Below are 23,064 nucleotides of genomic sequence, written 5' to 3'. Positions count from 1 at the left end.
AGGGATCATCTGATGAGGTTCATCTGTGGATAACTTTATTATTTTTTGTCATTCCATTATTTCCTTGTGAAAATCAAAGTGTGCACTTTATAGGCTGAGCCTGAAGGTGACCCTTCCATACTAATATATCCAGTTACACAATCCACTTTTTTTTCAATTTTTTATTAGATATTTTCTTCATTTACATTTCAAATGCTATCCCGAAAGTCCCCTATACCCTCCCCCCGCCCTGCTCCCCTACCCACCCACTCCCACTTCTTGGCCCTGGCGTTCCCCTGTACTGGGGCATATAAAGTTTGTTAGACCTAGGGGCTTCTCTTCCCAATGATGGCCAACTAGGCCATCTTCTGCTACATATGCAGCTAGAGACACAAGCTCCAGGGGTACTGGTTAGTTCATATTGTTGTTCCATCTATAGGGTTGCAGACTCCTTCAGCTCCTTGGGTACTTTCTCTAGCTCCTCCACACAATCCACTTTTATATGTACACAAATAGTGTTTATATCATACAGTAAATATACAGCTGCTTTTTGGAGTGTTGGAGATTGAAAACAGAGCCTTGCTCATTCTGAGCATGTGTTCTGATTTGCCTGTGGATTCCCCCAGCTGTGTACCCTACTTTAAAAATTGACCTGTTACAAGAATTTTTTAAATAGAACACAGCTAAGAAAATACAATTAAGAAATGTTCTTTATAGGAATTGTGCATAGTATGCATGTTAGTGAATGAGCGTAGAGACTCCATTCAGTCTCCTTTTTCTTTCTAGAAAGTAAGAAAAGCACAGAGGTAGATTACCACTCCTGACATCATACTGCCTCAGAGGAATGTAGAACTAAGTTCATTTTCACTTGAGACCATTTATATAGAAGATAAAAAATAAATTACTCTTAGATGTATCATTAGAGCGCTGAGGACAGCCCAGCTTCCTTACATTTCTCACGCTGTTTTGCCAAAATGCTCTTTAAAATATCAACGTTTTACATCCCACATGCTAATGAGAACAGGAGTGCACAGTGCTGAATTCCTGAAACGTCGCCAAGTCCAAATGGCTATAGAACAATTTAACTTTGGAATTTCCTGACTTTCGTGTTGGTGAAATTTAAGTTTTTATCCAACCTTAAAGGGAGACTTTCCATTCATCATCTCCGTGTTGGGATTTTCATAAACTTGTGAAAATGGGAGATTGGAACAAAAAATGACCAAGAGTCTGCTGGAATATGGTTGTGGGGTGAGTGCTTGCTAAGCGGGAGTTTGATCCCCAAAACTGGGAGTAGAAATAAAAAACAAGAAAGATGTCGGAAGATTTAATAGGACTCCTCTGCTCTTAGAGGCACTGTCTTACAGATGAGTAGCTTTCAATCTGTTGAATCGTCAGCATTTTAAAGTAATAAATAATAATTGGTTCAATTTATCCTGAAGTCCATGTTTTAAATGTAGTATTGTTTCCTATGTGTCTTAAGTTTGGATTAACAAAGGGTAACAAAATATTCTCTCCCCCCCCAAAAACAATGATTGTGCAGTTAACCACTGTTGGTAAATGGCTGTGTTTTCCAAATGACCCATTTTAGAATGTAGATCAAAAACTAAAGCTCATGTTGTTTGACTATGTTATCAGTAGCCTTTATTTTGAAGTGGAAATAGTTTCCAGAGTGTTGTCACAATGTTATAAAACATCATGGTGGCATTGTCCCTTGCTGCCAATACCTCATGCCTGGGTTACTCCAAATTAGTGTCTAGGAAGATGCAGCAATGACTTCAGGTCAGTGGGGAACCTTTTATGTTATTGCTCAATAGTAGCCTTTTAAAGAGAAAATTATTGTGAACATAAAACTGTGGAAAAATTCTACTAGCATCCACTTAAGCTAATTTACAAAGACTGTTTCAAATGTACTTTCCTATATTGACAGCAATAGAAAAGGGGGGATCAAGAAATTAGATAGATAGATAGATAGATAGATAGATAGATAGATAGATAGGTAGGTAGGGATTCTTTGCTGATACACAGACACAGATTTATAGAGACTGGTTAATCTATTAGTAAATAGATGATAGAGATACAGATATGTGGATCCATAAATAGATAGTGATAGGTAGATAGATGATAGATACATTGGATGGATGGATGGATAGATAGATAGATAGATAGATAGATAGATAGATAGATGATAGATTAATAAATGGATGGATAGATAGGATAAGATAGAAAGGTGATAGATAGATAGATAGATAGATAGATAGATAGATAGATAGATAGATAGATACTGCATCATAGCCTTGCAGTGACATAGGACACTGATGTGAAGCTATAGACTACAGCCCTTTTCCACACAGCCCCTGGTGTTCGCCACCATCCTGGAAAAATGTCATTCCCTCCCATTTTTTCCATGGCTGCTATCAGTCTCCTGATTTTCACATAGACTTTTGGAATTGTTGATAGTCATTCTCTAGTTTCTCCCTTCTCTGCTTACCTTCCAGGCTCCTTTGTTCCTCACATACTCATGCCAGACACAGGCACGCAGTTCCTTAGATAAAGCACTCTGGCCGAGTCTTGTGTGTGTGTGCTTTCCCTCCTCCTCAGTTACTGTTGGCCTGCTTATCTTGGTTCTCCCCTCTCAGGGTCCCCTGGGGAACCTCTGTTGGCCCATTCTCTCTGAGTTCTCCTTCTGCCAGGCACTATTCAAGTTGTCATACTGTCACACCATCTTGTCCTCAGGTCTAGTACTGTTCTTTGGGTCACCAGTGCTAGCTTCCAGAGTCCTTGGCTTGGGCTCAGCTCATCCCTTTGATATGCTATTTCTGGTCAAGGGAAATGTTTATCTTGTATTCTGAAACCAGCCATATCGTTTCTCTTTGGTCGTCAGATATTTTTCTGTTAGTGTTGTGTGCTTGGAATCAAGGCAGGGAAGCAGAGTGGAAATCAAGATCTGCATGTGTAACTATTAGCTCAGGTGACTTCTAAGCACACTGGGGTTTTCTGACATCTGCCCTCTATGTCCCTCTATCAAGAAAGTGGGAAGTATCCGGTGTGAACTTTTTAAAACCTCCCATTTTCACCACATCCTCATTTTCTGTCTCCCTTGTGTTTGGGTAGATGTCTTCCAAATTTTCCAAATAAAGTTTTCCTCACTCATGTAACCCCATTCTCTGTGCAGCTTTGAACCCCTGCCTCCACTAGCCATTAATTCAAGCTGCTGACATCACACAACTGAAGCCATTCAAAAGACCACAATACTCTCCTGACTGTCTCTCAGTCTCCTCTCACCGCACTGTGTCCTGTAGACTTCCTTCTGTAGAGAGATTGTTCTCAAGCTGCCCCCTCCCTGCTCATGGTTGTCTTTCCTTTTGTGACATTGTGTTAGTTGTCTCCAGGGCCTGGTAGCTTTTTCATTAGTGCACATGACTCAACATCGTAGGAGCTGAACATTCAACAGTTGTCAGAGTGAAGTCAGTGAAGTCAGAGATGCTGTCTCTGCTCAAACTCTTGTCTCCTGTCAGTAATGCTTTAAAACACAGGCTCTGGCAGAAGCAAAGCAAAAGCTGCAATTTTCAATTCAGGAAGCTGGAAAGATGAAGAAGGTTCCTGTAGCAGCAGGGGACTTGAAATGGGTATGGCTGAGCTGTTGGGCTCTCTTTACAGCCTTTGGTGTAGGACTTAGGCAGAACCTCTTTTTTTCTTCTTGCTTCTACTGTGATCTCCTCTCTGTGTTATAACTTCCACCCTAATGATTGTATCTATCCTGATGGCCTCATCCTCCCAGACTCTTGACTGACTTTCAGTTTAACTGTTTCCCTGTAACTAGAGTCAATGAAGAGACCATTGGTTTTCCCCCCTCAAAGCTGTTCTGTCTTGCTTTACTGGTTTGCTAATTCTAGCTCAGTAATGAAACTGGCTGTGCCTTCCTCTTACCCTTCCTTCTCACGTTCACGGTATTCTTGACATGAGCAATTCCTTTCTCCCTGAGTCTTGATCTCATCGGCTGAAGCTTGGAGACCTTTACTGCCCCGTCTGCATTATTAACTCTGCCCTGCCTTACTTATTAGCACCTGTAGATCTTCTTCATCAGCACTGAAGCTTGGGTCAGCCTCCACCTCACTTTCCAAGATCCAGTTGCCCCATCTTTGCTCTGAAACAGGGACAGCAATGTGTTCTAGGTCTTTCTCTTTACCTTTTCACTTTATCTTCTAAATAAATGACCTCAACTCACAGGAAAGCTCATTCCTCACTCAATGGGTTCCCTTCATCGTTTGGATCTCACTATTTCTTACCTGGAAAACATTTCACTTCTTCTTCCTCTATAGGCAAAGGCTATGCAATAGTCTCTAAGGTCCTTTATCAGATACTGTGACTTCCAGGTATTCATTCTGAGTGTCAAAACTGAGCTGGATTAGAATTCTGCTATAACATGGTGTTGTATTTCAGGGTGATCAGGCATCTTATGCTTCATTTTATATCCATCTTCTTAGCAAATTGAAAATTCTTGGTAGTTACAGACCATGCATAATTAGTTCTTGGTATGTGACAAGTCAAAGGCTTTGAATCAGCAGTAACTTCCTGAATTTGTAAATGAACAGCATGCATCCAATCGATACTTCATTGTTTAAAGAATTAAAAGGATTTTTAAAAATATTATTTTAATTATTATTTTTATTCCAATCAGATTGCTTGAAATATTTTGCCTTTTAAGGAAAATCAGTGTCAAGAAGTTAAAGAGTCTGTGTTTGTTTAAACTCCCATCTCCTCCAACCTTTTCTACAAAACATCGATGATGTATTGATAACTAAAACTAATATCTATGAATTAGAGTTGAAGGTTCAACAATGATCATTTAGAAATGATGTACCTGCTTTTCCTGCCTTTCTGTATGTTTTTACTGGGGGGGGGGGTGGAAACTCACAAGATTCTAGAGATTGTATTTTTCAAATGACTCATAAATACATTTTATATAAGAGAAAATAATTTTATGCTAGTGGCTGGCTGATCTTGAGAAATTAGTGTTTTCATTTTTTATTGTTATAGTAACAACATAATGAGTAACATTTCATCCTAAATAGATAAATTTAGAAAGCTTAATTTTGTATAGAATGGCATGAAAAAAATGTCAAAGACTTCACAAAGATCAAGTAAGAATCCTGGTAGAATTTCTCTTAGCAGGGCAGGAATTCAATTGGCAAAAACATTGATTTGGGGGAAATTTCATTTGTTTAAAATCTGGACATAAGAAAACAAGGTCCTATGTAAAAATGAGTATGGTTCATTGTCAGTAGCAGATCTTCGTCCACAGATGAGCAGCTATTTATCACTATCTTTTAAAATCTGTCCTAATAATTGGCTCAGCATCTTTAAATGAATCCACGGAGAATGTCAGAGTAGATTAAAGATTACTATCTCCACAAAAGATGCAGGAAAAACATGAAAAACAAAGGAAGCTGAACTTTCTAGTGTCACTTCCTAGTGTCACTTCCTAGTGCCACTTCCTGATCAGAAAATCTACACATTAGCAATTTCTTGAAACGGCTTTCGCCACCCTGATCACGTGCCTCTGTGTAAAACTACAGTTCATATCTTCCTAAATAATAAAAGAATGTTTCTCCAACATCAGGAATACAACAGAGTCTGCTGCCACCATGTCTGTTCAGTTGCAGTGGAGACTGTAGCCAGGGCAATTAGGTAAGAAAAGGAGTAAAAAGAGTGACCTAGAACAGCAGAAGAAAACTACAACAGTCTCTCCTTGACTTCAAGGGATGAATCTCAGCTGTCCCAGTGGATGCATGAAACTGTAGTTAGTATTTGTCTATTTCTGTTTCTCTGATTGTCTAGATAGCTATCTCTTTACATACATAGTGCTTTCCATTCATATATATATATATATATGAATACATGTATTCATGCATACATATCTGTAGTAAAGTTTAACTTACACATGAGACATGTTAACTAGGTGTGGTACTCACATTAGCACAATATTAAGATCCTTATGGGATTCTTGAAAACAGGAAACATCAAGGGGACAAGGCAGGAGAATGTATACAGTGCAGGTGTGCTCAGTAATGGGGTGTTTGAATCCCAAGTAAGACACAGGGTTTTATCCCTCCACTCAAAATGAACACAATGGTTCTCTTTTCCATTTAGTATTCTAGATGAAGCATGACTAACTGGAATCAGAGAACACTGAGTCATGGATAAGAGGGGTGTTGTGAGCAGGCTATATCAGACATATAGATACATGTGCATATGCCTTTACACAGTGTCAGAACATATTGAATAACAATGTATTTACGAAGTACAGAGGTTTCAACAGCAACAATGTCTAATTATCTGCTTCCCTCAGTAATCTGGTTGAGATGAACACATTCCTTTATTCCAGTTCTAGTTACTGATTTTAACTCTTATATTAGAGCTCACATACCCCCGTGTGTGTGTGTGTGTGTGTGTGTGTGTGTGTGTGTGTCTGTTTATCTATTTCTCTCTCTGCGTGTATGTTTTTATTGGGATACAAAATGGATAAAGGGATAAAAAGACTACAGAAGGGTTTTCAGAGATTTTAGAAGTAGGCTGATAAAAATGCCAACAGAGTCTAGATTGACATGATAACAAACCTAAACCAGCTACAGGTAAAAAGGCAAGGCCTGGTTACTAACCGCAATGAACAGACGTTTGGGCAGCAGGACCAGAGGACACAGAGGGATGAGCAGAAGGCATTTGAGTTGCATCAGCAATAGCGATTAGCTGGGGAATAGTAGAAGTACTCTGCATGTTGACCCTTGAGGTCGGTGGTTGAAGGGGCCATTGACATCGTCTTATTGGTGGATGTCTACCTCTTCATGGGGTGCATGTGAGACAGTTTAATGAATCCCTCTCATGAGTCTACTATACCAGATAAATTCTTGACCATGGAATCCTTGATATGGTTTCAGTATGCTCATGTGTCCATGAGGTCTCTGTGTATCATGATATGTTAATAAGATGGCAGAAATAAGTCGTGTATCAGTCTGCACTGTGTGGGTGATGCTGGATAGGTGGTGGTGTGTGTAAACATACTTAGGCTCACAGTGATCTCCCATCCTCAGGTTGTAGTCAGAAGCTGCTTGTGAGATGGAGTGTTTTAGGATGGGGACAAAACTGAAATACAACATTTACATGAAGAATAGTTTAGTGCAGGACACAGCCTGGTCTCCACAAGGCGAGTAGTGTGTCTGTATTGTGGATGGCATGCTGAGCAGCTAAGATACCACCCAAATGCAATGAGATCTCTGCTAACAAGCCTGCAGGATACTCTAAAATGATCTTAGAGCTGGTAAACTGGTTCATCATTGCCGTAGCTCAATATCAATATACAAAACGAATTTTGTAGACCTTGACAGTGAGCATTCTGAAATTGAAATTAAGAGAATCCCATTAATAATAAGATCAAAAGGGATGAAATGCTTTGAAATCAATTTAAAAGTAATCAAAAAATAGCACACTGAAAACTATAAATATTGTTGAAGTAAATTAAAGAATAAATAAATAGAAATGCATGCTACTTTTATAAATCGGAAGGCTTAGTATTGCCAAAGTGTAAGGAGAAGACAAAGAGCACACTGGGAATGGAACTACAAAGCCCACCCCAGTGACACAGCGCCTCCAAGAAGACCACGCCTCCTAATCCTTCCCAAGCAGTAGGCTACTCTCATTCATAGCACCACAAAAATGTCATTTTTTTGAATAGGCAAAGGAATTAAATACAGTATCTACAAAGAAGATACACAAAAGACCTAAAAGCACAAAATGAAAATATCAACAGGGTATCATTAGGGCACGGCAAACCACACTGCAGTTTGATAGCACTCCACCCCTATTTTAAAAATAACTGCCCCCCCCAAAATACCTTCAACAAACAAACAAGAGCGAATAATAAGTGTGGCTAAAGCGATGAGAAATTGAGGTGCTCATACACTGTTGGTGGGAGTGTAAAATATCACTGCCACTTTGAAGACAGTTGGTCTTCACAACTCCTTAGATTTCAGGTGTGATGGCAGGTTTGTGTCCACTGGCACCCAAAGGTGAGCCACCCAGATATTTATCCACGGTAGGTGATAAGCTGCATGCTGTATTCAGTGACCCCACGGAACAAAACACACCACAGCATGGAGCAGCTTTGCAAATGTCAAGCTGCGTGGAAACATCCTGTTACGAGAGACCACATACTTCATGGTCTCCTTTGCATGGACTGGACAGAACAGCCCATTGTGTAACAACAGAAGTCTAGATTAATGCTTTTCTGGGGCTTACAGGAGGCTGTGGAGAGTGATTAACAATGGAGTGGAATTAGTTGTAGCTGTGGGGGGGGGGCAGTGAAGGTGTCATAAAATTGGGTTGGAGTGATGGTTGTGCAGTCCTGCACTATATTTAAAAAACACAAAACACAGTAGAATTTAGCGAGCTGAGTGTGTGAACTGTTCAGCAAAGGGGCTGCTTCTCAGTTAAGCCGCCCACGCACGACACAACTCAGACCGGTTCATATACATTGCACTCTCAAAAGTAGGAGAAAACATGCATGAGTTTGCAGTTGCAATTCATTTTATCACACCAGCGTTCCCTATTCTGACTTAAAAAAAAAAAACATATCAATTGACTGTACATCACATCCCAGCTCACAGATTTACCTACTATACACTAACATACATTAAGAAGTAGAAATTTAATATATAACAAAAACAATTATATATCAAAAAAGTTTTTCAGGTTGTACTTAGTATGTACAGGCTTTTGCCACCAGTGGGAAGGAACTATTCTATAGTATTTTATAAACGAAATCACTTATTTTATTCCCATTAATTTTTCTGGAGCAGGTGTTGATAGGGGGTGGGGAGAAGGTTGAAAATGCTGTGTCCCTGTTACAGCAGAGCATCACCAGGGCAATGTTCTTAGGAATCAGTGGTATCTGAGATCTCTCCACTCACTAAGTTAGCACCATCTCCTGCTAGGAGTAGATCCTGCTAGGAGTAGGACTTACAAGAACATGAGGTTCTGTGGCTTGTCATCAGAAAGCTATCAGACGGTTCTCTTTAGACCCTGTTTTCTTTTCCCAAAGCCCCATGTTCAGATTCATCAACTCCCCATACACTCTGATGGTCCTCTTACTTTACCTCCTGTTTCCTGGGGCTCTTCCTCTGTCTCTGTCCTCTTATATCTTAGCCTCTTCTCCCTAGACTTCCATCTCCTCTCTTCATGAATTTTCCTCTAGGTATGGATGGTTTGCACAGCTGCTTCTTTAAATTCATCTCTGTTTCTCTTTTTTAAACTCCCATCCACTGATACACCTAATATGAGTTGTCTACTTTATAAACCATATAAGTATGTGTCTTAGTCAGGGTTTCTATTCCTGCACAAACATCATGACCAAGAAGCAAGTTGGGGAGGAAAGGGTTTATTCGACTTACACTTTCCATGCTGCTGTTCATCACCAAAGGAAGTCAGGACTGGAACTCAAACAGGTCAGTGAGCAGGAGCTGATGCAGAGGCCATGAAGGGATGTTACTTACTGGCTTGCTTCTCCTGGCTTGCTCAGCCTGCTCTCTTATTGACCCAAGACTACCAGCCCAGAGATGGTCCCACCCACAAGGGGCCTTTCCCCCTTGATCACTAATTGAGAAAATGCCTTACAGCTGGATCTCATGGAGGCATTTCCTCAACTGAAGCTCCTTTCTCTGTGGTAACTCCAGCTGTGTCAAGTTGACACAAAACTAGCCAGTACAGTATGTGTTTGGGAACTTAGCCCTCAGCTGAACTCCATACACAAAATTTGAGTTATGTAGCTCATTAGTCTACTTCCCTAACACTAGACTCTCCTTTGGTGTGGCTCCCCCTTCTCCATATCCTGTTCCCTCTTAATCATTCTGCACCATCTATCTGTCAATCAAGGTTGATGTCTAACACATCTTCTCAGTGACAAAGTTCTGTCCTTTTGTCCTGTTTCCTTCTTGACTTGTTTTCTTTTTCCTCAAGCCTAGCTTCGGGCATCCTGCAATATTGTTCCTTCAGGTAACACTCTTGGTTTATTTAAAATCTTTCTTAGAAAGTAGACTGATCCTTCGGAATAAAAAGCAATGCTCTACAGGTGATGCTCCAGGATTTGGCACGTGTCTTCCTAATTATGCAATGTATCCCCAAAGTTTCTCAGCCATCCATGCTCATGCAAGTCCCAGTCGTCAACAGTACAGTGTTTCAGACTCACCCACACTCTTCTACTTCCTGTTACATATGCGTCTAAACTTAGTCGTGTTGAGAACTCCAGGCTTATGCTGGTGAAGACTTATTCAGGTATTGCTTGTGAGACAATCTGAGATGTTAGGATGTAAGGAAAGATTGATGGGGATTTTCTTGGCGAGCTTTTCTTCCTCTTAAAAGGGCAGAGACCCTGGAGAGACAACCAGTGTTTTACTGCATGGCCTAGTCAAATGTCCAGCTATGCTTGCTGTAGCCCTCTTGACCCCACTGGGGAAACCAGATGCAAGATACTGTCAGAGAACAGAAAGGCTGTCACAGGATGTTCGGGTCTGTAACTAACTGCCCGAGCTTCCCTATTTTCCAAAAACCTTCCAGGATACTGAGTTTGATAAAGGAAAATGGGGTATTACCAGTTTAGCCAAGCCAGGCGAAGAATTTAGTTTTCCTCTGTACCATGCCTGTATCAGTTCATAGAACCTTAGAATTCGTAGTAAAGTAACGCAGGGAGAAGACGCTTTGGACAGCTGGGTCTCTAACAGTTTAATCTGCACTTCCGTGGAACACAGGAGAAAGATCTTCTTGACCCGATCCGTTCTCAGAATGGCATCTTGATTCTCCTATCTTTTTACAAGGTTAATGTGGTGGTAGAACATCAGCCCAGGTGTCTTGTGACCCCAACAGGAGACCCTGGCCTAACCAATCCTGAGGTCCATGGTACCTGGACTCTCAGCCCAATGCTGTTAAACCTCTGGCTTGGGTTTAGATCGGTCTTTCTGAGATCTGAAAACTAAAGCTCCCAACTCACATGCTTTAAAGGCTCAAAATAGTCAGGATGTGGGGGAAGCATAATAAATGTGCAGAATGGCCTTACCTTAACCCGTGAATAGATCTGCCACCTTCAAACACACTTGCTTATACAAACATCGGTGTGTGAGGTCCATTTTATAGGCCTTCTTCCAAATCTGGTTATCATATAGAGTCCTGAAGAAATGACTTATAAGACAACTAAGTTCAGGTAGCCCACTGATATAAATGTTAATGCTAAATTTTATTTGATAAATACATAATAGGCATTATTATACTGAAATTTACAATGTCTGGACCATTATTATGTTTCTGTGCTTGCTTGCTTGCTTGCTTGCTTGCTTTTCTTGTTTTCAGCGATCTCTATAATTCTTAAAACTTGGGGAGTAATTTGTTTAAGATAAGTTTTAAAAATTCATATTTTTTACAGGACCCCCAAACTCAAACAGACTGTGTATAGCATAAATCTATTTTTAACCCTATTTTTTTAAGGTTTCTATCTCATTCTAAACACACAGAGATCTTTCAGTGACTATTTTAACAGAAAACCTCAAAATTGAATGTCAGAGGATGCTGGTTAGGTTTTCTTTGTTTTTGTTTTAATCAAGTTAACAAATAACTAGAGCCAACCAGTAAGATGATAATTTGTTTGAGGAATTGCCACCAACAGATTGGCCCATGGGCATGTCTGCGGGGCATTTTCTTAATTGATGGATGTGAGAGAGTGCAGCCCACTGTGAGTGCTGCTATCCTTGGGCAGGTATTTTAGGTAGTAGAAAAGGGCACACTGAGTAAGCCAGTAAATACTGTTCCTCTGCATGGACTAAGTGTATTGGTGACCAACTCTGTGTCACCAACAATGCATTGATCTTACCCTAAGGACAGGAAAGCGGTTCCTGCCAGGAGTCATCCAACCAAGAGCAAGTACAGATTCGGATTCTCTACTTCACACTCCCTGAGTCTTCTGTTTCATGTCGGTTTGGTATATGAGTCTGAATCCTTGCCTGTCTCTGTACCTGTGTCTGTCCATATGTCTGTCTGTTGTATCTGTGTGTCTGTCTCTCCCAGAGGGTTTTGCTTTGTCTATATTGAACTGTACAGAAAGCATAGCATGGGGAAGGAGTAGAATACTTTACAGAAACCTTTAACAGAACTTTACAAGGAATTAAGTCACTGGCTCCAATTGATCCCAACTGACCCAGATAGCAAGCATTATTGTTTATCAACCAATATCCATAAATGATTGCTTTCTATCTTTCTGCTTTATTTTGGGAAATTATTCACAGCTTCCATATTTGCTGATTTCAGCAAATGATGCACAAACATTATTTGGGTCAGGGCATGGAAGAATACATTCCTCAAGCTTAGGTTGTAAAATCATGAGGTTGTTTATATGAAATTGTAAAAGTTGTTTACATGAGAAAGCCAAGGCAAGTAAGAATGACTGTTCCATTGTTCTCTTAAAAGCAGGTTAGACAAACTATGTGAGTAGATGTAAATGGCCATCTTAAATCTGAAGTGACCTCGATGTGAGGTCCAGCAAAGGTTCCAGTCTCTTAGAATATAAGAAATATTTTTGTAATATTGCATTAGCACCCCCCCAACATGACGTCAGCTTTAGTTCCTGTCTCCGTGTTCCTTCCTTGAGTTCCTGTCTTGGTTTGCCTCAATAATGGAATGTATGTGGCTGTAAGAAGCAACAAACAATTTCTTTTCTTTGTTTTTGGTCAGTGTTTTATCACAACAGAAATATTGTATTTGTCTATATCCTAGATAGTTCTTCCAAAAATGCCTTCCCTCAAATGTCAAGCATCTTTCATTTTTGGGTTTTGGACAAAATCATACTTTGTGAGGAAATGCATGTACATGAAAATTAGTGTTCAAATGAACGACATGAGATCTTATAATTTCGTTTATCCTAAACTACACAAACCCTTGAATTGTTGGCATTTTTGGACAATGGAGAGAATATGGATGCAGGGTTTGGCCTGCCCTTTGTGCTGCCTGCTTCACATCATTCCATTCTCAGTTTTGTCTCCCTTGGGGAGAGGTGATTTATCACAGTACTTGTTGATTGCAGTCTCTCTGCACCTGCTTCATCTCCATGCCCCTCTCCATTGTCTGAAAGCATGGAGCAGGAAGATGGCAGCACGGGATGCAACAGGTCCTAATTTGCACAGATGGTTTCATTTTGCTGGATGAAGGCTGATGGGAAGGCTAGTACCACATTACACATTTGCTCCTCGTTTGTGCAGGCAATTCATGTTAGGATTCTGATCTCTTGGGGGATTGGTAGGTGTGGATTTGTGCCCCTGTCCTTCAGAAGTTATTGAATCTCAGATGAAGTTAGTATTGTAGATGATGTCTGACGTTAGCCTTCTTTTTGAAGAACATATGGAGGAGATAGCAAAACCCCACGGTTGCTTCTTGATGCAATCAGTTAGCCTGGCGATTTGTCAGAATAAATGGGTGAAGAGTAAATGAGTGGACCCATGGAGGGATACCAAAAGGAGACGGCTAACTTTGTGTGCTATTATTTAAAACTTTGAATCGTTTGTTTCTAATACTTCCCATCTCATAGTTTTAATTATTTTCTGGTTGAGAGTTCCAAACTCGTATATGATGTCTTTGGTCAAATATTCACACATTCTCCCCTCCAGTTCTTTCTCTTCCTCCCCATCTCTCCCCGAACTGCTCTGTTTTCAAGCCCACTGAGTCCACATTGTACTCCCTGCATGTGTATGGCTGTAAGGACTCTTTATTCCTGAGTAGCCTCTCAGGGACCAAATCCCTAAGAAAACTGTCTCTCCCTTCTCTGGCCAATAGCTAGCTCCTCCACTAAGGGCAGGATTTATGGTCCAGCTTCCTTCTCCATACCGAGTTTTGGCTAGCTTCATCTTGTGCATGTTGTCACAGGCCCTGGAAGTTCACGTGAACTCTCTGTGTACTGCCATGCTCAGGACATACTGTTTCACCGTGGAAGTTCACCACCCTTTAAGATCTTTCTACTCCTGTAGCGATCTCTGAGGCTTAGGGGACGGAGCAGGAATGTGTGTGTGTGTGTGGGGGGGGGGGTAATTATGGAGTTTAACCATGTTCCCTTGCATTTATAATTAAAACGCAATTATTTCCCCTGTCTTTTAAATTGAGACATTCTGAAAGAATGTATACAACACAAGAGGACAAGAACATAAAAGAAACAAAACGTTCCCATTTACTTTGATTTTTGAGTAATTATGTTTATGACTTTTATAATTGCTTCCTCTATTCATTGGTCTTTACTACACCAGTTGCTCTGCAAACAATGCTAACAATTGGGTATCCCTGCCTGGGTTTCTTCCAGTGGCTCATTTCCTTTTGTAAAAGGGATTAGCCTTCAGCTCCCAGTGCTCCTAATTGAGGTTTTGTTTGACTTTCCACCTCTCTCTCCCTCATGGGATTAAAAGTGAAGTACAGGGAAGTTTAGAGAAATGCTCAGGTTTCCCTACTTTAGGGACAATTTAAGAAAAAAAAAAAACGGACTTTTGTTCTTGTCAAAGGAAACAGCCCATTCCCAGAGTTAAACTGAGCAGATAAGCACCTCACTAGGAGAAGTGGGCCCTTCCCAGTGCCTCTGGGGTGTTTATTTGCCATAGCTCTATATTGTTTCATATTGAACTTATTCCCAGAATGTCAAATATACTCATGTTCACGTGCACCTACCAAAAGCACACCCTACAGCCAAATAGGAAAAAAAATATGATACCATTTGTTGGTTCCAATGATTATTGTAAAAATTAGCTATATGTTTGTATTTAATTATTCCATATTTAAGAGGTGATTGTATATGTGTTTTCTGATGGGCCCTGGTAGGATAATTCCCTCGTTGATATAGAACAGGAACTAAAACTTTGACATCCTTACTTATTTGCAATTTAAGTTGCATTTGAGCAGAAAGGGCTGTATAGAGTTTTGCTTGAGTTGGCCTTGTTTGGCTGCTCTGGGAGGATGCTGTCAACTCAGTTCCCAGAGATACGTGCGAGAAATTCCTCAGGGCCTGAAAGAAGACTATCTTCAGGGTTATATGATCCACCTAATCAGCTGCGAGTGCTCTCATAGTTTGGAAATCCTTTTGTTTAACGAAGGCCTTTCTCAATTATCTTCTCTTGATTAGACATTGATGAGTGCAGTGTGATTCCTGGGGTCTGTGAGACTGGCGACTGTTCCAACACCGTGGGAAGCTATTTTTGTCTCTGTCCCCGTGGCTTCGTAACCTCAACAGATGGCTCGCGTTGCATTGGTAAGCCTTGTGTTTTGAAGGTACAGTATGTGGCTTCTTTATAATGACAGAACAGCCCAAACAGGTATGAGGATGGTAATGATTATAAAACCATTGGGCGAACGGATGAAAGGATTGCTCTAAGGCCTTAATAATATTTAGCATCACGGAGGGATTGATAGACCAGATACTGTTCGTAAAGTCTTTGCTTTCAGGAGCCAGCTGGCTTAGTTTTATGTTGTCAGGATCATTTTTTTTTTGGAAGAAAGACTTGCTCAAGATGTAATTGTTGCCCAGCATTGCAGGCACAGAGCACAAGAAAGATGTAAAATCTGTTAGGGAGCTGGGATATAGTAATTTATATTCTGGTGCTAGGAATCATGAACCCAGACAGCATCTGTTTACTTAAAGCTTATTCTGGTAAAAATGCTTACTATAAAGAAGTAATTGGCACCCCTAATTTTGTGTTTCAAGTGTATTCAAATTAAATAAAGCCAAATATACTTACACGGTCTGCTCTGTTTAGAGAGATGAAGCTTTGTAGTTCGCAGACGTGATATAGGTTATCCATCAGGCAACATACTTTGGGTTTCTGTCTTGTGAGCCCAGAGATAATGAAATGGCCTTTGATGTACAAGCATGGTAGATTTAGCTACCTTTATATTTCTTGCCTTGAGCGTTCAGCCTGGTTAGTTCCAAAACCGAACTGATAATAGCTACAAATAGATGGAGAAATAAGTACAGTGACGATAGCAGCACTCGAGATTTATGCATGACGAGTTAGAGAAAGTAGCCTAGTGTCTGAAGAATAGAGCTTCATGGTCCAGTGAAGGGAAGAAGTGGGGTACAGAGCTCTCCCTGAGTCTGGCAGTCAGTGTATCAGTACCTCCCTGAGGGATCTATGGACCCTAGTGATGGGGCCAAACGAACCAGTTCATGAGCTGAAAGTACAGAGTTAAGGCGATAAACTGAAAAGCTCATACCAGCAGTCAACAGCTTATGGCTTGAACCTCTTTGATAAATGCACTTATCTACTGGGCACTAAACTAGCCTCGGCCATCCATCAGCAAGAATGAAAGGTGTATATACTCCCATTACAGGGCCATGTTGTCCTCACATAGTATAAATAACAGGATGGGCATATCAGATATAGGAGTCTCGTTTGGCTAGTGACAACTTTGTGTCCTTTGGCCTCCTGATGGACAAGATGATATGGGGCTGAGTTAGGGTCCTGCATATGCCATACATCCACTACTGAAGCTGAGTTCTGGGCCTCCAGAAATCCCCTTCATCTCAGAGGAAACATTCTATCCCTGGGGGCCAGAGAGAGGGCGCCCTAAAATAGGAAAGTGGAAAATGACTCCCAGGAATTAGAAAGCCAGTGCTAAAACTAAGTAAACAGCCTGATTTTTTTTAAGATAATCCATATTCTATTTTGAATAGGGATGTGTTTCTGTGTGTGAGAAGAAAAACAAACCCAGCGTTCTAATGTGGGGGGAGGAGCTTCGGGTTTTAAAAATCCAAGTGTTTATTTTCTTAGATCGAAATTATTTATGATCGAATCATATGTCATGAATATATGAATCCCCCTCTGTTTTCTGTTCTATAAACACATGGTGGGCATGCAAATGGCACTGAGCTGGGTGACGTCAGAATTTTCTTCAGCCTGAGACAGCACGCTATTTGAACTTTACTCTGAGAGTTTGTGACTCTACCCTGCTTCCTTGTCCTGTTTCACACAGTTCTCCCTACAGGATCGTAAGAAAATCAGCAAGTACGCTGAGTCTAAACCACCTTGTAAACTGTCAGCGAGCTACATCCTTTCTCTCTCAGGAACAAGGGAAGAGTTTCATGGGGCAGAGGCATTTAGCTAGTCATTTTTAATCTTCAAAAACCAGAGCTTTCCCCATTCCATTTAATGCTAATTTAGGAAGACAGATCCTAACTTAATTTTACCTAGTGTGTTAATCAAAATTTTCTTTTTAAAAAACCCAGGAAAAAATATCTTTAACATAGAAACTAACATTTGCCACATTTAAAAAGAGTTGAAGTGTCACTAATAAGTCTTTTCTTTAAAAGCATTTTAATAGCAAGATTTAACGAGCCTTATGTCATTTTGGAATTCACTCCCCTTGGGCATCATTAATACCTAATTTCCACAATTTAATGCAGGCCCCGAAGAATGACTGGCACAAGCAGTAATGAGTAATGAATATTTGAGCCACAGAGAGAGAGCAAGCCGGATGCAGGCAGAGGGGGCTGACTCTCTTGGTGCTCACACAGCTAGCAGAAGCCCTCAGCAGGAACAGGATACAGCCTGCCAGAGGCAACAAAGGTTTAGAAAAAGACATGAAACAGTTAGAAATTCTTGCAGAAAGTGATGTCCTCACGACGTTCTGACGCCTTTTCCTCCAGCTTTCCGTGTCTCATTGCGCAGCCTCACCTGAAAAGTCTGAAGATACCAACCGCAAAGTATAATGTGAAGTGTGTGTGTGTGTGTGTGTGTGTGTGTGCATATGTGCATGCACACACACGTGTAAGTTTGAGGGAAGAAGTGATTCACTACTGAATCATTTCCCTGTATAATGGATACCATTAAGCGAAGCAAAACAGAAGGCTAAGCCTGCCAGGATGGTCCATCTGCAAAGTACTTGTACAAGCCTAATGTGCTGGGTTCGATCCCCAGTTCCCACATTAAAGTGGAAGGGGAAATCCAACTCCATACTGTTGTGTCTGACCTTCACATGTAGAGAGTAATAACGAACAAAGATGTTTTAAACATTGCTAAAGTGAAACTTTTTAAGGGGAGTGCTGGAGAGAAGACTGGGTGAATTAAGTTCTTGTTCCCCAAGCTTGAGGGCAGAGATTGGCCCCCATAACCCACACAGGAGACAGGAAGGTGGGGCAGTGGTTTGTAATCTCAGCAGTCAGAGGGCAGAAACAGGGTCCCTGAGCAGGCTACCCAGAAATAGTTATCTCCAGGCTCAGTAAGAAACTCTGCTCAATTAAGTAAGTGGGGGAGAAACTGAGAAAGATGCCTTTCACCAATGTTGGGCTTCTATTCATATGTCCACACTCTTGAACATATATCCCTTTACACACATGAGTCCACACAGAGATGTACATAATAAATGTAACACACACACACACACACACACACACACACACACACACACACACATGTGCACACGCACAAATAAAAAACGAAAACAAACAAACAAAAAACCTTGGAAAGAAAATTCTCAAGGAGATGAACACTAACAAAGATCTCGATAAATGCGTAAGAGCTGGATCTGTGGAAGGAACGGGAGTTGCCAAACAAGAGAGTCCTGTGAGCCAGTGGATGCTGAGAGGATTCCATATGGATGCAGGAGACATTCAACAGAGCTTGGCTGGGAAAGAACTGAGCAAGACACTGGCTGGCAATAGAGTAAAAGGGCTGATGCTGATGCTGATGCTGATGCTAGAGTTCCCTACTGTCTGATGATGAATACTTGAGTGTCCATCAAGAGCTCAAAGCAGGATGAGGCATCAAAATAGATGGGCAAGCAGAGGTATGGGGTGGATCCTGTCAGTCAAGGCAGAAGAGGACTCTTCAATGACATAGTTTGATGGCAGTCGTATGCTCTTCAAGTATCAGAGTGTAGTCAATGGTGTGTATAGTGTGTAGGAGTCTGGGTTATGTGTGGTGCTAATTTCTGATACATTTGCAAGAAAACACTTGAGGAAGGACCTGAAATTCCTCACAAGTGTGTTTATGACAGGTAGGTGACTCAAGGACAAGCAGTGTAGTAGGTCGTCCACAATCCTATAAAGGAAGACTGATGGTTTTAGGATACTATTTTATTACTAATGATTGCTAATATTTTTTTCAATTTGAAGACTCCTTTTGAATATCAAACTTTTTTCCATACTCCCATGTGATGGGGATGTGTTGTGTGAATTAAAATACATAATTAAGTGGCTGCTTAGCATGCTGTCCTATTTGTAAATGAAGCCCTGCTTGGCAGGCCCATCAACACGAAGAACTGTTTGTATGTAGCGGGGGACATGCGTCACTCACTCTCCAATACTCATGACAAATAGAGTTTCTGACCTTGCAGTATCCCAGCAGAGGACTAAAGGGCGGGGCCCACACAGAATGGCTTCCTGATAAACTTGCTATCTGGTAGTTTACACGTACGACCTCATTCCAAATGGAACGTTGAGCCTGAACTCATGCAGCGTGCTGAAGTGGGTAGAGTTGTCTTGGTAGAGCTTCTTTAGCTATTGATAGCCAATTTCATTGCGTTCATTCTGGTCAGAGAAGTCTCTGGTGTTTGCTGTCAGCAGAGCAAATGCTTAGTTTTTTTTTTTTTTAAAGGAATGAGCTCTCAAGTCTGTGGCTGGTAGACTCTATGCCTATGAAATGAAACTCAGTGGTTTGGTGTTCAGATCTCTCCTCACCTACAGAATTAATTCTGATGTTACTGTCAGTTTCTGAAAAAGCTATTACCATTCTACTATGGGGCTAGAGTTATTGAAAGCTTTTACCGTGGACCTCTATTAGTATTATTTGATATAGTTTGGGCTTGTTCTTTCTTCTCCCACTTTGGATTTACTGTGGATTTCTTAGGCCTTAGCTTGTCTTATGACATGGCTAGAAATTTCTGGAAGGTTTGAAGGTGTAGAATGGTACCTGTTATTCTGTTTATGCCTTCTTCTAGACCCCTTATTAGATATTCCCCATTTTCTTTCATCTCCTCATGTCTTAAACTTTTTGCAGCATCTCCCATCTCTGTCTATCAGAACAACATTGACGAGAATGTGTATTTACAAACCTCCCCGACCAGTAACCACTCTCTCCATTCGCATCTGGCAGCCTTAGTGTATGTGTGAGGCTCCTTGCCCCAGCTCTGGCCCCTTCCAGACACAGAGTACATAGAGCTTGTCTAAGGCAATTCTCTCCTTGTGTATAGCATTTTATACAGCATCCATAGGTTAGGCTTTCGTTGCTTAAACATTAAAAATGATCTAGATACTAATTGATCTTTAACTGTGAATGATTTAAAATGGTACCTATGTGTCAGGTTGATGTTGTCATTCTGATATCAAACCCACTGTTTATTTCCTTTTCTTCCCTGTGTCTCATTCCTTGGCGTGGGTCACTTCTCCGTTACTACTCTGTTTTCTTTGAAGTTCGTGGAACTCCTCTGAGATGTCTCCGTGTTGTCCTCTACTTGGGTTGACTTGGTCTAGCTGCTGTTGTATCTTTACCTGAGAAACTGTGCTTCTTTGAAAGGTTTCAGAGCAGAAGCTTGGTGTGAGTTGCAACGTCAAAGCTGTTTAGATGGGAAGAGCCTATGATTATAATATCTTGAGGCCACTCCTCCATTTCTCCATGCAGAAGCAGCACAGAGATGGGCAGTCTCCACTGTGCTCCCTAGGGTGCTAACACCCTCAGGCCCCTGTTCTTTGAGGCGCCTGATTACACTGTGCTGGGTAGGATTTGGACTTTCTGTTTTGTATGCTTTGAGCCTTGTGAAACTGTACCAGACGCTTGGTGTATCTGTACTTCATTAGAAGCTTAAAAGTGAACCAAGCCATTTACACATAGAATTCCCAAATCTCCTGTCTCCATTTCTTTTGTCTCCCTCCCCCCCCCCAACCCCCCCACCCCGCTTTTTATCTTGCTTTTCATGTGAAGCAGAGTGCTTTTTTTATTATGAGGGATGTTTCTGGGAGACAGTCTACTACTGGTTGGCAAAACAACAACAACCAAAACAACAACAACAACAACAAAAACATTGTTTTATTTCTTTTTCCCACCAGCTCTGATCTATGAGTAAGAAATATTAAATACAGTTATGGAAGTAAATCTAGGTCTCTTGACTCGAGGCTGTGATTTTGATTTCGTATTCAAACATGCTACAACTGCCTTAGTGTAGAAACCTCGCCAAATGTCACATTTTCATCCTATCTTGCTGCACTGGTTGGATGCTAGAGTATGGGGGATTAGTCGTAAGAGTTTGGGGCTTTCTTATCTTCATTTACATCTTGTTCCCAAGAAGTACAGCAACCAAGTAGAGCTAAGAATATGAGCCTTTGGCTCCCAGAATGAATGGTCTTAAATGTGTTCCCATGGCTCACTTTACAATAGACCTGGGAAGTCACTCACAGACGCCAACTGTTCAAACTTAGCTCCTAAGAGTCTTAGTGTCTCCCATGGCTTTACATGGGATGCATGTGGCCAGTTCTGTGCTTTGCTTTAAAGCAAGCTGAATGTCTTCTGTAAATGAGAGGATGTGTTCCACATCTTACTGGCTATCTGCAAGACAGCTTCAACTGTGTCCTGCTGGGTTGGAAGCAATCTGAGAATGCTATGGACCGTTTGGGGAAATAATGTATTTATGCTAGACTGTGTAATTAGAGCCAGGAATGTCAGCTGTATCCATTACTGGAATTATTTGCAATGATTTTTAATTTAATTTTAAAAATATATTTTATGAGTACTGTCAATTTACATACACCGTTTCTATCCCTCTTTCCAGCTCCTCCCATATTCCTCTATCAGATTAATGATCTCTATTACTTTAATTAATATTGTTAAATACATGTGGGTCTGCACATGTGAGTGTGAGTGTGTGTGTGTGTGTGTGTATGTGTGTGTGTGTGACTTACTCAGTCCATTTAGTGTTGCTTATATTTAGTTGTGTTTAAGACTGATCAACTCCGGTCTGTATAAACTATCAGGAAGCTTGTCCCTGGAGAGAACTAATTTTTTCTCTCTGTTGGCATCACTGGTGTGAGGCTCCTGAATATTGCCTGTAACTTCTTATGATACTAGAGAAAATGTCTTTAAATAACCAGGCATGGTGGCAGACATTCATGATCTGAGCACTTCCGAGACTGAGGAAGGATGGTCAAGTTTGAAGTGTCTCTAGGCTCCACAGTAACGTTGAGGGCTGCCTTGGCTATCAGTCATAATCCTGGGCTTGGGCTTGGTTTTTTTCATTTATTTGTTTGACAAAGGATCTTGATCACATTTCAGTAGTACTTAGCTAACTTCATTTGTTAAAAGAAAAGTGGTTGTATATCAAGTTTGCTGATGATTTGGGGTTTTTATTCCTGTGTGATTTGGAATTGAGAGCCTTTTGTTACCATTACGGTTTTTCTTCCTGTGTTTTCTACCCTTCTGATTCTTTCTCAATTTAGTCGACAGGGTGCGCTCTATCAGACTCAAATCTGATTGTGTTAATTTCCTACCCCAAATCCCTCAGATAGTGTACTGAGATTTTAGCACAACAGATTTTGCCAAACTCAGTGGTGCTTCAGTCTCCTCGCCTTGCTTTGTTTCGCATCTGACTTCCTTAGCTACCTTGAGCTCTTACAAGACACCTCATCCGGCCTTACAGTTTTAGATTATGTATGTGCGCTGGCAACTTCCAGATACACATATTCCAAGTTTGTTTATTCAACAGCCTAAGTGTGTTGTGGATTACAGAAGAGCCTTGCCTGGTACCCTCTCAGCCTGCTTATTTCCTATTCATTGACATCTGAGCAGTCCAAGTCGAGACTCAGGAAATTTCCAGCACTCTTTCCCTTACATCCAGCATATAAGTGATTTCCCATTAGGTCTGTCTTCCAACGTGTCTGCCAAGGGTTCTTACAACACAACACAGTCCACTGCTGCTCTCATCAAAGCCGTGGCTCTCCTAAACATCTCCTGTGTCCTCTTGTTGCTCTTCCATCTCTTCTTACATCAGTCATGATCCTAAAGATGTCAGCCACTGCCTTTTGTCTATTTGAAGCCA

The 23,064-nt window shown here is 41.0% G+C and overlaps 1 protein-coding gene across 3 annotated transcripts in view; it reads left to right on the top strand.

The window, feature by feature from the left end:
* Positions 1 to 23,064, top strand: part of Fbn2 (fibrillin 2) — a 201,950-nt gene that overhangs the window by 71,065 nt on the left and 107,821 nt on the right. For all 3 annotated transcript variants that reach the window (NM_010181.2, XM_017317828.2, XM_030250333.1), the window contains one exon: positions 15,167 to 15,292. In NM_010181.2, coding sequence (NP_034311.2) covers positions 15,167 to 15,292 — 126 coding nt within the window. The remainder of the gene's footprint in view (positions 1 to 15,166; positions 15,293 to 23,064) is intronic.

This window comes from Mus musculus, chromosome 18, assembly GCF_000001635.26.
Source record: "Mus musculus strain C57BL/6J chromosome 18, GRCm38.p6 C57BL/6J".
Classification (NCBI taxonomy): Eukaryota; Metazoa; Chordata; class Mammalia; order Rodentia; family Muridae; genus Mus; species Mus musculus.
The sequence above is the reverse complement of the archived record's forward strand: the minus strand, read 5'-3'. Positions and strand labels throughout refer to the sequence as shown.